The 17,657-nt window shown below is 38.3% G+C and overlaps 2 protein-coding genes across 5 annotated transcripts; both read left to right on the forward strand.

The window, feature by feature from the left end:
* Window positions 1-572: 572 nt before the first annotated feature.
* On the forward strand, window positions 573-12,161 carry lbr (lamin B receptor). 4 transcript variants are annotated; one of them, XM_081379642.1, is made up of 16 exons: window positions 573-705; window positions 1,764-1,823; window positions 2,378-2,448; window positions 3,294-3,468; window positions 3,802-3,993; window positions 4,379-4,465; window positions 6,169-6,349; window positions 6,707-6,903; window positions 8,047-8,101; window positions 8,270-8,464; window positions 8,786-8,889; window positions 9,740-9,865; window positions 9,959-10,127; window positions 10,263-10,343; window positions 10,433-10,555; window positions 10,656-11,857. In XM_081379642.1, the coding sequence occupies exons 4-16, from the start codon at window positions 3,304-3,306 to the stop codon at window positions 10,814-10,816; spliced, it is 1,836 nt and encodes a 611-aa protein (XP_081235768.1). In that variant the 5' UTR covers window positions 573-705; window positions 1,764-1,823; window positions 2,378-2,448; window positions 3,294-3,303; the 3' UTR covers window positions 10,817-11,857. The 4 variants fall into 4 exon arrangements, with proteins under 4 accessions (XP_081235768.1, XP_081235767.1, XP_081235769.1 ...); XM_081379641.1 differs by lacking the exons at window positions 1,764-1,823; window positions 2,378-2,448 and having other exon boundaries at window positions 10,656-12,161; XM_081379643.1 differs by lacking the exons at window positions 1,764-1,823; window positions 2,378-2,448 and having other exon boundaries at window positions 6,172-6,349.
* Window positions 12,162-15,050: 2,889 nt separating this feature from the next.
* Window positions 15,051-17,290, forward strand: LOC308698230 (uncharacterized protein; the record flags this gene model as incomplete). The annotated part of the gene is made up of 3 exons (XM_081378145.1): window positions 15,051-15,234; window positions 15,743-16,441; window positions 17,100-17,290. The coding sequence occupies 3 exons, from the start codon at window positions 15,051-15,053 to the stop codon at window positions 17,288-17,290; spliced, it is 1,074 nt and encodes a 357-aa protein (XP_081234271.1).
* Between the last annotated feature and the right edge of the window lie 367 nt (window positions 17,291-17,657).

Below are 17,657 nucleotides of genomic sequence, written 5' to 3' on the forward strand. Positions count from 1 at the left end.
TTCTAAGGCAGGCTACCACAATTACTATTGACAAGATACAAGTAGCAAAATCGACAAAACAAGGTTCTGTGTTTTAATATAGAAATACCTTTCAATCAACACGATAAATCAGAAGTGGGCGATTAAAAGCATTTATGATCAGTATCAATCTAACAAATAAAATTAAAACCAGAAAACTTCCAACAGATTCTAAGACGTATCGTTTAAGTTATTAGTTTATGTATTTCAAAAGCATTACTGCTTTACTTCATTACTGAAAAATCAACTATATTAACGTCAATTCCAGTTTAATAAACATTACATTAATGAAGTATATTTATTTAACATTTACAAGAAACTTTTCGCAGTAGAAGCACACTCTATGACGTCGGCTGTCCTGTCTCCTCTCATATCTCACTATCAACTGTCTTGCAAGACAGGACTCCATTTTGTAAAAGCCCAAATCCCTTCGAACTCAAATGCCTCGTCTCCAATCAACGCTCACGCAAACCTCTCCGCCGTCCAATCAGAAAATTCAGAAATTTAAAAACAGGACATGACAGCCAATCACAGAGCTTCCCGCCCTCAAGGACGCTGGTAGGTTGAGCGGTCACGGAGGGAGGAACGTATTCAAAGCGGGGGCCAGTTTTTAAAACAATATTCTTTATTTTATGAAGTTCCGTGGAGAAGCTTTAGTTATTATTAGGAGATTAAGATCGATTGCAGGTAAGAAATCTTAATGAATTCACTTTTCATGTTTAATGTTTTTGTCTGGAAATGCCTTTATTGTGACTGCGTAGTTAACGGTACAGAACTTGATCAGCGCTCGGTCCGCCCGCAACTCTTGCTTTATGAAGTAAACATAATATATTGCTTTTAACAGTCACTACTTTCTGCATATAATGTACCGAACACTTATACTCATTATTTTTGTAAATAAAGCTGTTTATCATTGTTTTGGTGTTGGATGTGAATGATAACTCGATTTCCAGCCGGCTCGTTAACTTACACAGGAAACTTGGGCACGGCGCGCATTTATTGTCGTCCACACAACTCGTACGTTATGTTTTATCTCCACAATTAAATTCTGCATTCGTTTTTAATATCTGTTTAAGTTAATGTCTTACTTCATATTGGACCTTTCGGTTTCATTATTTTGTATACAAAACTGCAAGCGAGTCATTCCACTCTTTTGCGCTAAATAACTACTTTTAATGGTGTTTTGACTGTGGTTTGGCATTAAATATGTGTTAAATACACCACTCGCTCATTATAACAGTTGGGTTCTGTACTCGTTGTTTATTAATAGTGATTTAATGTTGCTGTGTTATGAGCCTCTCGCATGCGGACTGACAATGGTTTGAATACATGACGTTTTCCCTCCATTCCTGTCATTCTTTTTGCTGTGTTAAAGGAACAGCACGTGAATGCTCTGTGTGCCTCCGTATCACATGAAAAACACAAAACATAAACACAATAATACTTTATTTCACAGACTTTTTGGTATTTGGCTAAATATTTCAGGATGTATGTTCAGTCCGCCAAAGCTAAGGAATTTCGTTGGTCTGTAACTTAAATGTGCAATTAAAATTTCACAAATGTGGTCAGTGTCTGGCATACTGTTGACTTAAACAAGTCAGATTTTCTGTAGTAAGTTTTAATTTGAATAGCCGCTGGCAGTGATAGTAAAGCGCGCGTGTGTCTTGTGCCATTACATTTGCATAACAAAAGGCAGCAGACCCCGCCCACTCACATTCACTCAGTTTAAATCTTTTGCTCTGTAGTTTCACTTCAACTCTGGAAGCACATGGGACTTCTGCAGTGCTGGACTTCAACTCTGTTGGGTGTGTGTCAGTGTGTTTTGGTTCAAGAATGTCTGGAATGTGTTCATGGGATTAGATGGTTTAGGATAGATGGCTTATGTTTTTATGGGCTGTACTTTTCATGTGGTTTCAATAATAATTTTTGGGTGTTTCCTATAACGGAGTGTGCCTTGACTCTACTAAATAGCCTATGCTTCTATATGTGTGAGTGGGATTTTTACTTGCACATGTGTCTGGCCTTGCTTAAGTGCTAAAATCATTAATGTGTTGGTGGTAAGGAAACTAAGCTTCATGTTATGGTGGTTTTTGGTCCTTACAACAAAATTTCTTTGCAAGGATTTCTAAACATCTATTTTTTTTTTTAAATCAGCACCAAGCCTTACTGTCTTTCAGTGGTGAAGTGATAGTTTTTTAAATTGTTCAAATATATGATAATAATAAAGCATAATCGTTAGACTGCAACAATGAAAAAAATCTGCATTATGAATACATTATTATTATTTATGCAAAGTGTATTGCAGTAAAATAGTTGCAAACTTGTTTCTTTTTTTAAATCTTGTTTTGTTTTTTTTAAGCTTGAAAGACCCACCAAATGGGGCAAATTATCTGTTGATCCAAAATTAAAGAACCGGTTGAGTAGAAAAGTGTGAGTATGTAGAAACAATACTATTACTAGTAATTAGGCTACTATTTTTCTTTCTTTATGGATTGTTTATGTGGCTGGATAGTAAAAGTCATCTCTTTGGTTAGCTTGTTACCTGTGTGATAGTAGAATCCCTCTCATAAAGGCCATTGAGAGCTCAACAATAGTGCGGGTGCAGAGAGTACAGTGTGGATGTGTAATTCAGACCCATCAGCACTTCTGAGATGGCAGCTGACATCACTGCTTCATTGTCATCAGGCCATGTGCAGCTACTCTGGTGTTTCCCTCATAGGTTTATAAAGAAAGTTTATTTCATAGGTCTAGAAAGAATTTGTTTTGAAGCACACATGCTCGTGTGCCTTATGTTTTTTAAAGTTGATGTGTGCTATGTAACTTTAAGTAAGCTATTCATGGGTCAGATTTCCCAAAAATATAAACATAGTGGCATTTTGATTACATCAAAACTTTGTTTTAGCATCTGAAGTTCCCACCATGTTTTTTTATTTAGTTTGTCTGTTCAGTGAAAGACTTTGTCTTGTAAGACCTGTCTGAATGCTTAAACCAGTTGAAAAATCAGTTTGGTGATGCTATTGGCACAGAAGTTACACACTGACTTCATCTTTAAGGGCTGCAGTGCTGCATAATACTATCATTAAGTCAGTGTTGAAGCATTTAGTTTCTAGTATGTCATTTCCAGACTGTTATGTTGTTTAATGTTTAGTAGTTCGTTAAACTGGAAAGGCCATAAGAATGCACAATGTCATCATACTAATCCGATTCCTGTGGGAAAAAAACATGGTGAATTGGTTGGGATGCAGACCTGTAATCTTGTGTTAATTGTTTTGTAGGTAAACGAGAATGCCGGCTACAAGGTTTCAAAATGGAGATACTGTAATGGGCCGCTGGCCTGGCAGTAGCCTTTATTATGAGGTCAAGGTACTGAGTTACGACAACAAGACTCGGCTCTACACCGTCATCTACAAAGATGGTACTGAGCTGGAGCTGAAGGAATCTGACATCACGGTATGAAACCTCTCTCTGACATGTTCTCCAGCATGATTTGAGAATGATTCAAATGGCTTCTTGTGCTAGCCCACAATTAGAGCCAAAACATATGACCATCTGTACAAATGAGTTCACTTGATCAAAGACACATTTTCTAATGTGATTACTTTAGTGACCTAGAAAGTGAGCAGAATGTTTCTTAATGTAATAATATTTCTTCAAAGGTTTAAAAATTCCTAAAGCTTTATTAATTTCTAGGTTCTAATCCATGCCTCTGAAAATAGCAGTTAAATAGAGATTTAACTGAACTTAACTTGCAGTGTCTTGTGGATATTGTTTTCTTTATTGCAGAGCATGACCGTATTTAAACAGGGTGTTACACGCTCTCGGTCCAGATCCCGCTCTCGCTCACCGGGCCGCCCACGACGTAGTCGCTCCCGTTCCCCTGCTAGGACGTCCCGTCGATCTTCCTCTCGCACCACAGATGTGCAAGTGCGCAGGGAAAAACTCAAAGAAGTGCTGGAGGTCCGACTCACACCCGTGGTAAGGACACTCATTTGTTAGGACAAACACATGCTCGCTTTATTTCGGTCTTTCTTTCTCTTTGCATGATCTATCTAACCCAGGATGTTCAGATTCACACACACTCTATAGTCTCTTTTTCAAAGAAGTATTTTATTCTCACCAGGATGCATTTATTTAAGAAAACAGTAAAATTGTGAAATATTACTGCAATTTAAAATATTTTTGTTCTATTTGAATGTATTTTAAAATCTGTTTTATTCATGTGATGGCATTCTTGTGTTGATTTTAAGTATAGGAGTTTAATCTAATTCAGAGCCATTAACCCAATCCTTTTAATGCTGTTATCTTATTTGTCTTTCCTCATGGGTTCACCTCACGTGTGCTTGACTGTCATCTGTCTCAGCCGATGAAACATGAGAACAATAGCAACAGCAAACATGAGAAGAAAGAAGAAAATAATACAGATAATACAGCTTCCACAATCACTGAGGTATGGGTCTATATGTTAGAAACTGGTCTAGTGAAGGTTGGAATGTCATGATGCATGCATGTTGTGCCTCTCATGTGTGACAGGAGCCCATTTAGTTGTCCACACAAAGCTAAAGCTGACTGCGGTTTCTGTTTAATCATACCCTCACGTTTTTCAGCATGTTTCTCCTCATGGGACAATCGAATGGACTTTACAAAGCATGACCCTACTGCTTTACCCTTACAGTTGTGCGGTCACAAAATTGTAACATTTCTTGACTTAGACTGACAGTGAGATCAGGTGCCACTGAAACATTGAGTCAAAGCATGACACGCATACTTTTATTTTATTGACTCTAGAGTTTCTCAAATTGGGAAGCAGTGGTTTTAAGGGGACAGTAACACATGAACACTACAGTTCAAAAGTTTGGGGTTTGTAAAATGTTTTTGAAAGAAGTCTTTTGTGTTTACCAGGGCTGCAGTTATTTATTGTTGCAATTTTAACTGTTTTTAAGGTGTCCTATTATGCCCTTTAACAAAGTCTTGATTTTGGGGTGTACTAGAATATGTTTTCATGCTTGATTGTTCAAAAAACGCATTATTTTTCACATATTTTACATTATTACTGCTCCTCTCTTCCCAGTCTGTCCCGAGCGCGTCGTTTTCGATGAAGCCCCTTCCGAAATACAAAATGTGCTGTGGTTGGTTAGCTGGCCCAGGTTGTTGTGATTGGCAGCGCTTAGCACGTGTTCGGGAAATGTCCCGCCCCTCCATAACTGCGTTTTTCTCTAGTGTAAATATAAAGGATGGCGGCAATTTCGAAACACTAACAAGAGGACAGTGCAGAACAGATTACATGCACGGACTTTGCAAGCACGGATTTCACAGGATGTTTCAGAGTGGTATGTTTTACTTATACATTATAGATACGATGTTATCCCCATTTAATCATGTCGGAAAACTGGTTATACAAACAGTAATCGATCACAAAAACACTTTTTTATTCTCGAAAAGGAACATTACACACTAACTAAAGTTGAAAAAATGAAAAAGCATAATAGGACAAAATGCCATTTATTCCTGTGATGCAAAGCTGAATTTTCAGCATCCATTTCTCCAGTCTTCAGTGTTACATGATCCTTCAGAAATCATTCTAGTATTATTATTATCGATGTTGAAAACAGTTGTGTTGCTTGCTTAATATTAGGGCTGCACGATTTGGGGAAAATGTCATATTGCGATAATTGAGGTCAATATTGCGATTGCGATATGCAATATAATAAACAAATGGTTTCATGAGTCAACTTGCTTGGTTCTCAAGGAAAATAAATGCACACACAGATTAGTGATAATCTGCCTAAAGACAAAAGTTCTTTAGTTAAGAGCAGTGAGTGTTTTTCTCTGTTCCCTTTGTTCTTTGATTAACTTTAGCGACAGATATAATTAGTGGCTACTGTGTACTGTCCCTTTAAGACCAGCCGCTGCTGTCAGAAACGCGGATCTCACACGCGGCTCATTCTCTCACGAGTCACAACAACTCTTCACGTTCATCATAAGACTACTCTTATGTTATGAAGATACTCGACAAAAAGACATTTTGGCATAATTGTGTGTGTTATTGTTCGTTCAAGCTCGAAAGAAAACTGTATTCTGGCTTGCTGTTTTGTGCGCACGCGCGATATTAGTTAGTTATGCTGTCTTGTCTTGACTTATTGTAATGTTCAGCAGAAGACAGAGACTGAATCAGAGAACCAGGCAGGTGGACGCTACAATCTACGGCGCAGGAAGGACCAGGGCGATGGCAAGGAAGTAGAGATGGAGAAAAAGGAAGAGACAGAGGCATTATCGCAAACTAAAACACCTGCTGCCATCAAGACAACTGATCTGGAGTTTGGTGGAAGAGTTGGTGAGTCTTGTCAGTGATTTAATGTACTTTTGTACTGTGTAGATATTCGCAGCACACATCTTTGGGGCAAAATGTTTACCAGCACATTTTAAAATGGCTTTTACCAATTTTTATCAACATCTATCTTGTATTATGTCATGAAACTAACAAAAGTTAAAAATAAAAAAAATGCTAAAAAAAAAAGTGTAGAATATGGCCTTTTTTAATGCAAACATTAAGTCTACAGTAAAGCAACCAGAATTTCTTGTCTGAAATTCTCTGATTATTTTTGTGCATTTCCCCCTATTTTCTGGCATATTTAAAATAAATCATTGGTAAATCATTGGCTATAATAAAGGAGCCCCTTTCCTCTTTCAGGTGTATTCTTCCTGATGTTTCTCTTGCCCGTGGCTGTGTTTGTGCTGCTCATTCTCGGTGGGCAGAAGGATGCCAGTCTCCAGAGCTTTCCTCTTGAGCTTCCTACCCTTCAGTCTCTCTGGGACATTCAGGTCTTTGGCATCGTCCTGCTCTGGCTTCTCTTCCAGGCCTTCCTCTCCCTGCTCCCTGTCGGAAAGGTACGGTCCCCAATCACATGACTCCCCGTGACCCGGGTTTAGGCACATGACCACATAACTCTGTGGCTCTTGTTTCTGCTTTGCCTGTTAGTTGCAGTGAAGCAGGCTAGATTAGATTAATCACTAGAGGTGGCATGCTGATAGAGAGCCTCTCTGGAAAACATCTGGTTTCGTTTCCAGCAGCTTAAGGGTAATTATGATAGGATCTAAAAATTGCAGTGCTTTTCCCTGAGTTTGAGGTTAAACTAACAGATTATTTCAAGATGATTCTGGGTTTTTATGAAACAATAAGGACCTGGTTGCCTAGCAATAATTTAATATTATAAACTCGCAATTCTGACTTTTGTAATTGGGATTTATAAAGTCTAATTCTGGGGGGAAAATACTTTTTTCTCCGAATTGCGAGTTTATATCTCACAATTGCGACTTTACATCACGCAATTATGAGAAAAAGTCAGAATTTCGTGATATAGTCGCAATTGTGGAAAAAAAAGTCTATAGAGAGTGCGGGTTTATATATTGCACTTCTGACTTTATAACACGCAGTTGCTTTTTTCTTGCAATTGCAAGTTCATATCAGAATTGCGAGATTTAAACTTGCAATTACCTTTATAAAACAGCTCTTTGTCAGACTTTTTTGTCAGATTTGTTTGTTATGAATCAATTTTGATTGTGTCCCTGATTGTGTAATCAGGCTTTCAAAAATTATTAAAAAAAAAAATTGGATTTAGATTTATCGGCCAACATATCGGTTATCAGCTTTCAAATAAAGAATTATCAGTATATATCAATTTTTCATATATGTGCATCCCTAACTACATGGTTATGCAATATATAAAACATTTGGGGATTACTGTAATATAAAATTACTCATATCATGATTTTAGTCATTATGATTGAAATATTAGGAAAATCCTTTGTATGATGCAGAATTCTAAGATTAATATGATAAGCTTGTTTTTATCAAACATGACAGCACTATACCAATGTTATTTTAGTATTATTCATATACTATTATAGTGTTTATTAAAATTTAAAATTAGTTTTTATAGTTATATTTTCAGTTTTGTGCATGTGCTTTTGTCATTTTTATTACTGTTTTATATTTCTATTTAGCTTTAATTTATTTTTTATTTTTTACAGCTCGTTGAAGGAATGCCTCTCAAGAACGGGAAAACCTTGAAATATAGGATTAATGGTCAGTCTTCAATGTTGATACATTTTAATGTTAATGAAATTGAGTTTTTGTTTTGGCATTGATTGAAAAACCTTAAAATGAAGCTTATTTCAGTTTGGTTTTAAAATCTTCACTACTCTATATTTGTGAGCGAGCTGTTTGACGATCTCAGCTTCTGTTTTCCGTCAGGTTTCTATGCACTCCTCCTCACGGCTGTGGCAGTAGGTGTTGCCGTGTACCAGGAGGTGGATCTCAGCTACATCCATGCTCACTTCCTGCAGTTCTGCACTTCGGCCCTGCTCATCGCCACTCTTCTCAGCGTCTATCTGTTCGTCCGCTCCCGCTGGGCGTCTGAGGACGAGCTCGCTCCTGGAGGGAACTCTGGTAAGACGAATAGTGTGAGATCAAGCTGTGTGTACTGACTTTTCCCATTTTGGCTCAGAGTATTTTCACTTCTATGGCTTTTAAAGGTTCTCATACCCATTTTCAGATTCAAATGATCATCCAGACAGAGTTGACATGTATTTCCTGTTACTTTCCTCAGTGCTTGTTAAAATAGACCAGTCATAGTTGTTTATGATTACTAGATAAGCCTTCTAATAAAATCATTTTATACAGATTGCAAGGAAGGATTTATATGTACCTGACATTTATATGTCAGGTAAAGTTAATAGATTTAAAAGATTATTCTTTTTATTCCTCTAGGCTACATCATTTATGATTTCTTCATGGGCAGAGAGTTAAATCCCCGCATCAAAAACTTCGATATCAAGTTTTTCTGTGAAATGCGCCCAGGCCTCATGGGTTGGGTGAGTATTGTTATTGTTTTTTGCTTCCTCTTGTGGTAAAAATTTTGCAATTTGCCAGATGAAATCAGTGATTCCTTTAAGGAGAACTCCGCTCAATTTTAACATTGAGCTAATTTTTTTGTACATTTGGAGTGCTGTCAATACAGAGAACAACGACAAAAATCGGTGTTGCCTACATTGTGTTATTCTCTTTTTAAAATTTGCACCCTGTTGACTTCAATGGGTCAAGTACTAAACCTGCTTTTAGCCTCTTAACATCCTTGTGTCATTACAAGTGCACAGGTCATGTGAGTGATTCCTTCGGAGTGAAGACGGTGAATCTGACTGCAGTAGATGTGAAAGATATGAATAAAAATGGTGTTTATTTCAGCCAGCGCACATACCTGTATTTACATCCTGTTTTCGGTCGAAGTCCATAGTAATCGATTGTCGAGTTCACGCGCATTGGTTTAGTACCTATGATCACGCGCGTGAACTCGACAATCGATTACTATGGACTTCATATCTTTCACATCTACTGCAGTCAGATTGACCCGCGTTCACTCCGAAGGAATCACTCACATTGGCTGTGCACTTGTAATGACACATCAAGGATGTTAAGAGACTAAAAGCAGGTTTAAAACTTGCCCCATTGAAGTCAGCAGGGTGCAAATTTTAAAAAGAGGATAACACGGTGTAGGCAACACCGATTTTTGTCGTTGTTCTCTGTACTGACAGCACTCCAAATTTACAAAAAAATTAGCTCAATGTTAAAATTGACCGGAGTTCTCCTTTAACTTTTCTTCCTTATTAAAGTGTACTTTTTTTTAACCAGTTAAAGAAGAAACATGATTCTTGCTTGTTTCCACAGGTATTGATTAACTTTGCGATGTTGCTCGCTGAAATGAAGCTCCAGAATCTCGAGAATCCCTCTCCAGCGATGCTCCTGGTCAACATCTTCCAGCTCCTGTGGGTTGTTGATGGTTTTTGGCATGAGGTACAACGAGGGTTTTCAAAAACAAACATAATTATTTCTTAATGCATTGTGGAAACCATGAACTGATTCGAATTAAATCACTCTGTGTTTCAGGAGAAACTTCTGACCATGATGGATATAGTCTACGATGGTTTCGGATTTATGTTGACGTTTGGAGATCTGGCTTTTGTTCCCTTTACATTCACCTGTCAAGCGTATTATCTAGTCAGCCATCCCAACGAACTCCCTGTGTTCTGGATTGTTACCCTCATCACTATGAATGGTCAGTTTCTGACACATTTTCCCACAATTTTTTCTTTATCTACACCATAAAGTACATTTAGATGCTAATTCAGCCAATAAGAACAGTTGATATGCTTAGACTTTAAACTTGAATTTTTTTTAACTTCTCCAACAGGAGTTGGATACTACATTTTCCGGAAAGCCAACTCTCAGAAGTTTGCCTTCAGGAAAAACCCTTCTGACCCGGCAGTGTCTCGTAAGTGTTTTAAAACGGATAAAACTAAAGAATAAACATAAATTGTTAAGACTGTTTGGTCTAAAATAGTTTTATCTTTATCTTATCAGACCTGAAAACTATTCCTACTGCAACTGGAAAGAGTCTTATTGTGTCTGGTCTCTGGGGGTTCGTCCGTCATCCTAATTACCTGGGTGATATCATCATGGGTTTGGCATGGTCTCTACCATGTGGTAAGTATTCGGATTCCGTTCACCGTTCTGATGAAATTAAGCTTTCTTATCAGTCTGTTTTGACTCAATTCCACCATTTTATCCCTGACTTTTCCTTTAGGATTCAACCATTTGATCCCGTACTTTTACCTGATCTACTTGATCGCTCTGCTGGTGCACCGTAATGCACGGGACGAGCGTCAGTGCAGGAAAAAGTACGGCTCTGCGTGGGAAGAGTACTGCAAAGCTGTCCCGTACCGCATTTTCCCTGGGATATACTGAGAACTCAATCTGTTATGGACACTCGGGGCAAATAAAATGTCTCAGGATGACATTGAACATCAGACTGGGAATGAGTTGTTAGCAGCTTGCTGTCTTTTTTAAATATTTGACTTTTTTCGCAATTGAGCACCAAATTTTCTGCCTTGTCACAAAATGTTTACGGATTGTGGACCCTGCTTCAGTTTTCAGAGCTTGATGTCTTAAAAATGTATATTGTTGTACAGATGTGCTTTTTTGTTTTTTTCTTGTTTTGCATAATCCGTAACTTGCCATCTCATCTTATGTACACATATACACAGTCAAAGTGTCTGCTTGGCTATTTACCGTTGACCTTTTGTAATGACAATTTGTGTAATGCTTTTGTATATTGTGTATGATGGGATATTGTTTTTAATATGTATAGTAAGAAAATGTGTAATGTTCTTTCTCAGGACCAGCAATTTGTGAAGGAAAAAAAAACTATATTTTCTTAATTTCTGTATATATTTAATACAAAAATTTAGTTAGGGTTCGCATTTTAGGCATTATGCACTATGCTAAAAGACTTTTATTTTATCCAAAGTTCACAAAATTTGGCTTTGCTACCTCAGATTTTCCTGTAAACATTTGCTTTTTTTGTTTCAGGCACTATGTGAAGTATCCCAGTATCTTTTTCAAATTCTTAATTGTGTGCTGTGAACAAAAACTTTGAGCTTTGAACTTCAATCTTGTACAAGGTAGCGTAACTTCTTTACATTTTTATTAAGGTTTTAATTTAAAATGACAATGCTCAACTGTGAATGTGTTATGTAAGGCTTTTCTTAACTTATTACTTTTGCATATGTTTTATGCAAGTATATCACTTGTGGGCATATTTGTCCTAATGAGAGTTTTAAGTGTTTATAAGTAAGATGAGCTGTTACTTAATCACAGTGAAAAGAAGCATTGTACAATGTTATTTATCTGGTTAAATTTTAGAATGTTCAATTTTGTTTATCCTGACCAGCAATTTCTGTAAAAATGCCATTTTTAATACCCATTATTAATTAAACCACTCTAGACAAACAGATTGCCATGTCTTACTGCAAAATGAAATGTACAGATGACAGATTTTTTTTTTTATTATTATTATTATTATTATTATAGGTTAGTAGATGTTTTGTAGATATTTCAAGTTGCATTTGACTGTTGAGTCTGATTTGTTTCCTACTGTAGTTGTTAGTCTATCTTTTACCATCCTCTTTTTATTCCACTTTTTTCCTGTCAATAACTCCACTCTCTCTGGTCAAATGACTTGTAACTGATAAATGTGTTATCAAAAGAATTTGTTGTCACAAAATACATTAAATGTTCTATTTCTTTTCCATATTTTTAGACTATTTGTAAATGTCATATAGCCCATATAGTGTCATTTTAAGTATTTTTCTGAGAAGTACACCAAAAGTAGAATGAAAGCATAGCCTACTTTCTCATTTTAGGTTAAAAATAGCACACTTTTATAAACTTTTAGGAATTCCCACAAACTACCCACTGTTAGCGTTATAATCTTGAGATCCAACAAAAATGTTTTAGTAAAATATGACGGTAATAATAAAATGTATATATATATTGCTTTAAATGTTTCATTGACCTTGTAAATTTTTTTCCCATTTGGTGGCCTTCTAAATTAATTGACTTGGTAAGCTATAGCAATGAGGATAACAAAAACTTGAGTGTGAGATTTACTGATAAAGAGTGAGAAATTCTTCATTGGAAGAATTGCAGAATTAAAACAAGCATTTCAGCTTACTCAAATATCTAATGACACATATACAATTATTATATATTTTTTAAAGCAGTTCAAGTATTTACTTATATCCAACTAAGCTGCAGTTATATATAGTTTATACTCTTTTATTTATACAGAAATGGAGAACTTTAGACAATTTGTGAACCCTGTTTTGTTTTCAAATAGTTTAATATAACTTTCAAAAAAGTCCAGTACAAACGTTATTGCCACTCACCCACCACAGTTGCTAGGCAACAAGAACAGTCCTCCGTAGGCTATAGGCCATCCCATTTAACAAAGCTCTGTCTGACCTTCACGGCCTTCGAAGGGTGTAGCCTCGGAAGTCCTGCACACTTTCTTTCTGTTTCGTCCTCGCGCTCTCAAGTGACCACCAAGACTCCAATTGTGGGTATTGGCACAAGCCCCAAGACTCATCAGTGATATTCTTATGCATTAGCTACAGTCTAGCACTAGATGTCAGCAATGTGATGTACAATTGATGTAAGGTTTGCTCTGTGATGGGTCAGCTGGCATAAGAATGTTTATTTTAGGCTCCTGGGGTGAAGGATCTAGTGTCAGAGTATCACTTCCCTCATCAAGGGAAATTACAAAGTGACTGATGCATGAAACCATTTCATTCCTTGGCCAATGCGCAACAAATGAAGTACCCATGAACGTGCACATTAGAAAGCTAATTGGTTTTAGTGTCATGCTAAATTGTGCTTTATTACAGGCAACATCTGTTAGCCTGGATCTGTGTGAAGCTCTTCTCACTTTCAAATTAGACTTTTCTTCTTTCCAAAGACAATTTCCTGTGAGTTTGGCAAATTCGAACTCATGATTTTTGTGACTTTATAAACAACCATTTGATCAAAGTCAAATATTGTTGTATCATGTGAAATCCAATCTGTGTCCGTTCAAAAATGTACTCAACTGTGTTTATTCCAAGCTGAGTACATTAAGTCGCCAGGGACTGATTTAAAAGGATGCCCATTGTTTCCTCTCATTCAGAGAAAGATGGGCATTTTTAAGAGTCTGGGCATTGGGGAAGGACATAAATCTGAGAACGTACATGACCTCTAGTAAAATGTGGTTTTGTCCTCAGCCGGAGTTCTTGTCTGCAGCCTGCTGCGGTTGATTGACTCCATTTGCAATTTATTACAGCACTGGAAATTACAGGAATTTGTCCAGTCTTGGTACTATTTGGCATCAGTGACAGAGCATGTAGAAAAATCTATTTGAGATTGCAACAATACATCCATCTGATTGGGGGTGGGAAGGGATTCACTGATGTTGAAAGAAGTATGCGTGTATGGCTTTTTCACAAACACAGTAAAAGCGAGCATGAAATGCACTTTGATTTTTCTAGCTGTTTGTGTTGTGGTGTTTTGTTTGTTTACTTGATACAGAAATGAATAATTGTTAAAGAGCAGATGCAGCATTAACACATTCCTATTAATCAGAATCACGCAAGCGTTTTTTTTATCAGCTCTGACTGCTCCTCTTTTTGGGTGGCTAGAGGTGGTGCGTCGGTTTTTCTCAGCTTGGTGCTGGAGAAAATTCTAATTATGCTGCTCCAGATGGCTTGCATATTCGGTTGCTGTTGGCGGGCCTTGAAAGAGCTTTCGTCTTTATCGCGCAATAAAATCATCTCGGTGAGCAGACACGTCAAACTTAAAGACGCAGCTATAATAACATCTCTGGAGGTTTGTGCGTTTCCTGCGGCCAGCCAGCCCTCCTCTTTCGAAGCGTTGGGGCCGTGAAAACAAGAGTGACACTGATGATGCTCGCGAGAAACTGAGAAACTGTGACTCGTTCTTACTGTTAATCCTGGCGGACAATGCCAAGAAAAGCCCAAGGGGAAAGCTGTATAAGGTCCTTGTCCTTATCAGCTCAGCAGGCTCTCTGAAGGCTGAGTGATTGTGCCGCCCGAACCGATCACTTGTGCTCATCGACCTGCCCTATTATCACGTGTGCTCACTGATATAACAGTGACATCAATCTGCCGTGAACCAGACCGTACCTGTGCCAAGTTAAACAATCAAAGCCGTGCATAAGGTGCCCTGTGAATTCACACACCTACGCAAAAACGCATGCCCGCAGATTTTTCTCTAGGGACGCAGGAGTTCATTTGGCAGGGAAACCTGTCATGATCTGTGCATGTCATTTTTCTCACCAACGTGCTGTGCTGGGAGTTTTACAGAGCTCACACTTTGCTGGAGGGGCAAACATTTCGGCTCATTTCAGACTTCATCCGAGCTCAGAGCGGCTACCAGCTTTGCGTATAAAAGCAGCGTTGGATTTAGAAGTCCATTAAGCATCTGGTCACAAGGTAAGTCTGTATTAGTAATTTGCATCTAACACAAACAGTATGTCCGGCAATGTGTGGGGTTCTTTTTGCAGTAATACCCCTAATGCTCTTTTCAGTAGGATTATATTGTCCTTCGTGACATAATTAAATCACTGGCTCTGCGTGTTTTCAGGGATATGAAGCTGGTTGCAGGGTTAGCCGTGCTATGGCTGTGGGTTGCAGAGGCCGTGGAAAACTGCCCCAGTGATTGTAAATGCAGCCAGAAATCCAGTCCGGAAAAGACTGAAGTCAACTGTCAAAAGAGGGGGCTTCAGAGCATCCCACCCAAACTCCCTCTGGACTCATGGATCCTAAAAATGGGTGAGCAGGAACGTTCTCAGTAACAGTGCATGGATCTTCATGTAACCTTAATTCACTGCTTACCTGTTCAAAATTTGTTATCCAGAATACCACGTGTATGTACACTAACATTCAAAGTTTTGGGATCTGTATGTTTAAAAAAAAATTTTTTAATTAATACTATTATTAAGCAAGGTTGCATCCCTAGATAAAGTACAGGTTTCTTATTCAAAATCTTTGCAGAATCATGGGTAATGTAGTTTTTCACCAGGAACAGGTTAAACATGCTGAAATAATGCAGGCTGATTGCTTCAACAAAAGCATACCATCATTTTACAACCTTGCTGTTCAGTTTTTAATGGTCAGTTATTGTTAAAAATCAATTCCCCTTTGGAGAAAATGATTGGGAATTTTACTTCTGGGACCTGACTGTTGCACTCAAGTTCTTAACCCTAACATAGTGATTTTTGCTTCAGCACCGCCAATTAAACCCTCCTCTTTTGCTTCCTTTTGTTTATTTATTTTCAAGGTGAAAATTTTCTGCAGGACCTCCCAGAAAACATCCTGAACTCCGTCCCAAAAATCGAGAGCGTAAACTTGGAGCGAAACTCGATCAAATCAATACACCCTCAAGCATTTGCTGGTGCCCAGCGACTGATGCTTTTGAATCTGCAAGGAAACCGAATGTCTAAACTTCCAGTGAAGGGCTTCAAAGACCTCCTAAACCTACGCTTTCTCATGCTGGGCCAGAATCAGATAGCTAGCCTGAAACCTAACATGTTCATTGGCATGAGGAACCTCTCAGAGCTGGATCTTCCCCTGAACGCCCTCACTGCCCTCCCTCCAAATGCATTCAAGCCTCTGATTGCCCTCAAAGTTCTGGACCTTGCCTTGAACCGCATCCAGAGGATCTCGCCCAAAGCCTTTGTTGGACTTCAAGAGCTGCTTTTTCTCAACTTGGACAACAACAAGCTGACGAATATTCAAGCTGGGACCTTTGAGCCCTTGATTGGTCTTGAGATGCTGGTACTGGACAACAATTTGCTCTCCACACTTAACGCGTCCACACTAGAAGGTCTTTCCAACCTGCAGGAGCTGTATATCAGAAAGAATGAAATTGAGAGCCTGCCAGCTGACGTGTTCCGCCACACACCTAAACTTACTCATGTGGGCTTAAGTGGGAATCGACTTCATGCCATTGATGGCAACATGCTAGCCAACATGCAAGGTAAGAATTAGGATTTTTAAAATCGACTAGTTGGTGGGTTGCCTGAATGACCCAGCCCGTTCTCATCCCAAGGCGTCATATACTGACGCTTTTGACATTTCGTCTACATCGAACGCACATGGCACCCTTTAGCGTCAATATGAGACGCAGATAGATATGGGCCAGAAGGCGCCTCCTAGCGGTCTAACCCTAACCCTACCCCAGACCCAGACCTAAACCTACCCATAACCGAACAAAGCTCTGTGCATGTCATATTGACGCTAAAGGGTGCCATGTGCGTTCGATGTATTGTAGACGAAATGTCAAAAGTGTCAGTATATGACGCCCTAGCTGACTATCAGTTCTAAGGAAACACTATATTATTAGGCTGGTTTCAGATTCCCCGACACTTGTTTCAACACAAATCTTGTTTCTTAGGGGGTGTTGCCATAAGACATGCTTCTCCGTTTATCTAGATGGAGCACAATGTAATAGAACAGAATATAGGTGTCTCAAGATTATTTTTACAGTCAACATAATTGCTAGTAGAAAAATAGAATGTAACATGGTACGATGACTCAAAAAATTCTGTATTGTTTGGTCAAAAACATGAAAACATTTCCTTTTTTATTCTTATCTGTTAAGTGTAACATGTTATTCAAATCTCTGATTGATTCAGGGTTGAAGGAGGTGTATCTACACGATAACCCATGGAAATGTGACTGCAGTATCAACTCGCTGGTACATTACGTAGCCCAGACAAGGGCTAATCATTCGCCTCTGCAAAGACTTCGGTGCATTAGCCCAGAAGAGTTTCGTGATAGACCCATTCACCAGCTGAAAGCTGAGGAACTTCCCTGCAGGGCCTAGAAAATCCTCACGTCTGATATCATATCACGTGCGACCTCCAAAAGTTGGAAGCGCAGCGTAATAACAGCGTGATATTTTCTGTAATTGAATAGTGATGCTTCACATAACTCCAACCACAATGACTTTGACAGGTTAATGATAGTGCTGCTGTTCTGCAGATAATCGTGACTTTCACCCACACCAGACCACCTGGAGAGGCTCTCAGAAGTACATCCTACAAAACTAAAGGAAGAACTGTGCATTTGGTATTCCTAATACAGAAGAAATGTCAATTTTTTGTAATATAATAATAATAATATATTTTCACTTTCAACTTAACATAACAAATGATTCTCTTAAATGCATTATTTATCCAAAGTGGTTTTTG

Source organism: Scardinius erythrophthalmus (assembly GCF_964197995.2).
Source record: "Scardinius erythrophthalmus genome assembly, chromosome: 11".
Classification (NCBI taxonomy): Eukaryota; Metazoa; Chordata; class Actinopteri; order Cypriniformes; family Leuciscidae; genus Scardinius; species Scardinius erythrophthalmus.